This window comes from Sinocyclocheilus rhinocerous, unplaced genomic scaffold, assembly GCF_001515625.1.
Source record: "Sinocyclocheilus rhinocerous isolate Xijiao unplaced genomic scaffold, SAMN03320098_v1.1 C36458017, whole genome shotgun sequence".
Taxonomy (NCBI): domain Eukaryota; kingdom Metazoa; phylum Chordata; class Actinopteri; order Cypriniformes; family Cyprinidae; genus Sinocyclocheilus; species Sinocyclocheilus rhinocerous.
The window spans coordinates 1-1,156 of NW_015781538.1; the positions used below are offsets into that span (position 1 = coordinate 1).

General features: G+C 38.4%; 1 protein-coding gene across 1 annotated transcript; it reads left to right on the forward strand.

The window, feature by feature from the left end:
* Positions 1–9: 9 nt before the first annotated feature.
* Positions 10–856, forward strand: LOC107736059 (serine/threonine-protein phosphatase 2A 55 kDa regulatory subunit B beta isoform-like; the record flags this gene model as incomplete). Its single annotated transcript, XM_016547566.1, has 2 exons — positions 10–202; positions 600–856. Coding segments are annotated over 2 exons (450 nt in total), but the record flags the coding sequence as incomplete, so codon positions are not given.
* Between the last annotated feature and the right edge of the window lie 300 nt (positions 857–1,156).

Sequence of the window (1,156 nt, forward strand, 5' to 3'; positions counted from 1 at the left end):
CTCAGAGTGTTAGGTTTCCTCAGTGAATTTCTCTCAGATATTGTGGATTTGAAGCCAGAAAACATGGAAGACCTCAGTGAGGTGATCACAGTGGCCGAGTTTCACCCTCACCACTGCCACCTGCTGGCCTTCAGCAGCAGCACAGGAACCACTCGCCTCTGTGACATGAGAGCTCGCGCACTCTGTGACCAACATGCCAAACGTGAGCCACGCATACGCATGCAATACAAGATGATACCGCCAAGCAGGACGTTTTCCTGGATGAACATTCTTTGTTGGTCTTGAAACAACATTCCTGTCAACCATAACCATTAACTACCCCTGAAATCAGAGTGTTGTTCCAAGTCGTACAAGGATGTTGATTCAGGAACATATCCACTAAAACACCCACAATACAAGTCTTTTCAAAAGTCTGGGTTTTTCGGTTAAATAAAATGTATCTTAAATCACTAAAACTTTCAGATTTGGAACCCAATTTACCATTGTCAGTATTTAATGTGAGGTGGTTTACTTGTTGTAGTATTGATGTCCTAACACTTTATATTAAACTAAGTGTTTTTATATTGTAATACCATGTGTGTATGTGCAATCTCTATTAGTGTTTGAAGAGGCAGTGGATCCATCCCGCCGATCGTTCTTCTCCGAGATCGTTTCCTCAGTGTCAGACGTGAAGTTCAGTCATAGCGGCCGCTACCTGCTCACTAGAGATTACCTCACCGTTAAAGTCTGGGACCTCAACATGGAAAATAAACCAATGGAAACATACCAGGTCTCTCACCTACTCACTCATTCACTCACACATTTACACAAGCCGAGGCCTCACAAAGTTCCAGGCCTCTCAGTGCATACTACCATGGTATTACCAGTGTTTTTTCATTCTGAGACTCCTTCCTGTAAAAACAGAAACATGTGTTATGAAGAGAAAATTATATTTGCAACATTAAATGGACTTTTATATATTTATTGCACTAAAGCCAAAATAAATTATTCAAATATGTGGAAAATATTTACTTTGAATTAAGTTTAAAGTCTCTGCCTTCTATTAAGAATAAATCTATCTATCTATCTATCTATCTATCTATCTATATAATTAAAAGTAAATATTAAAAATTATTCAGCTATAGCAATGTTGCTATTGTTAAATAAAGCTAAAACT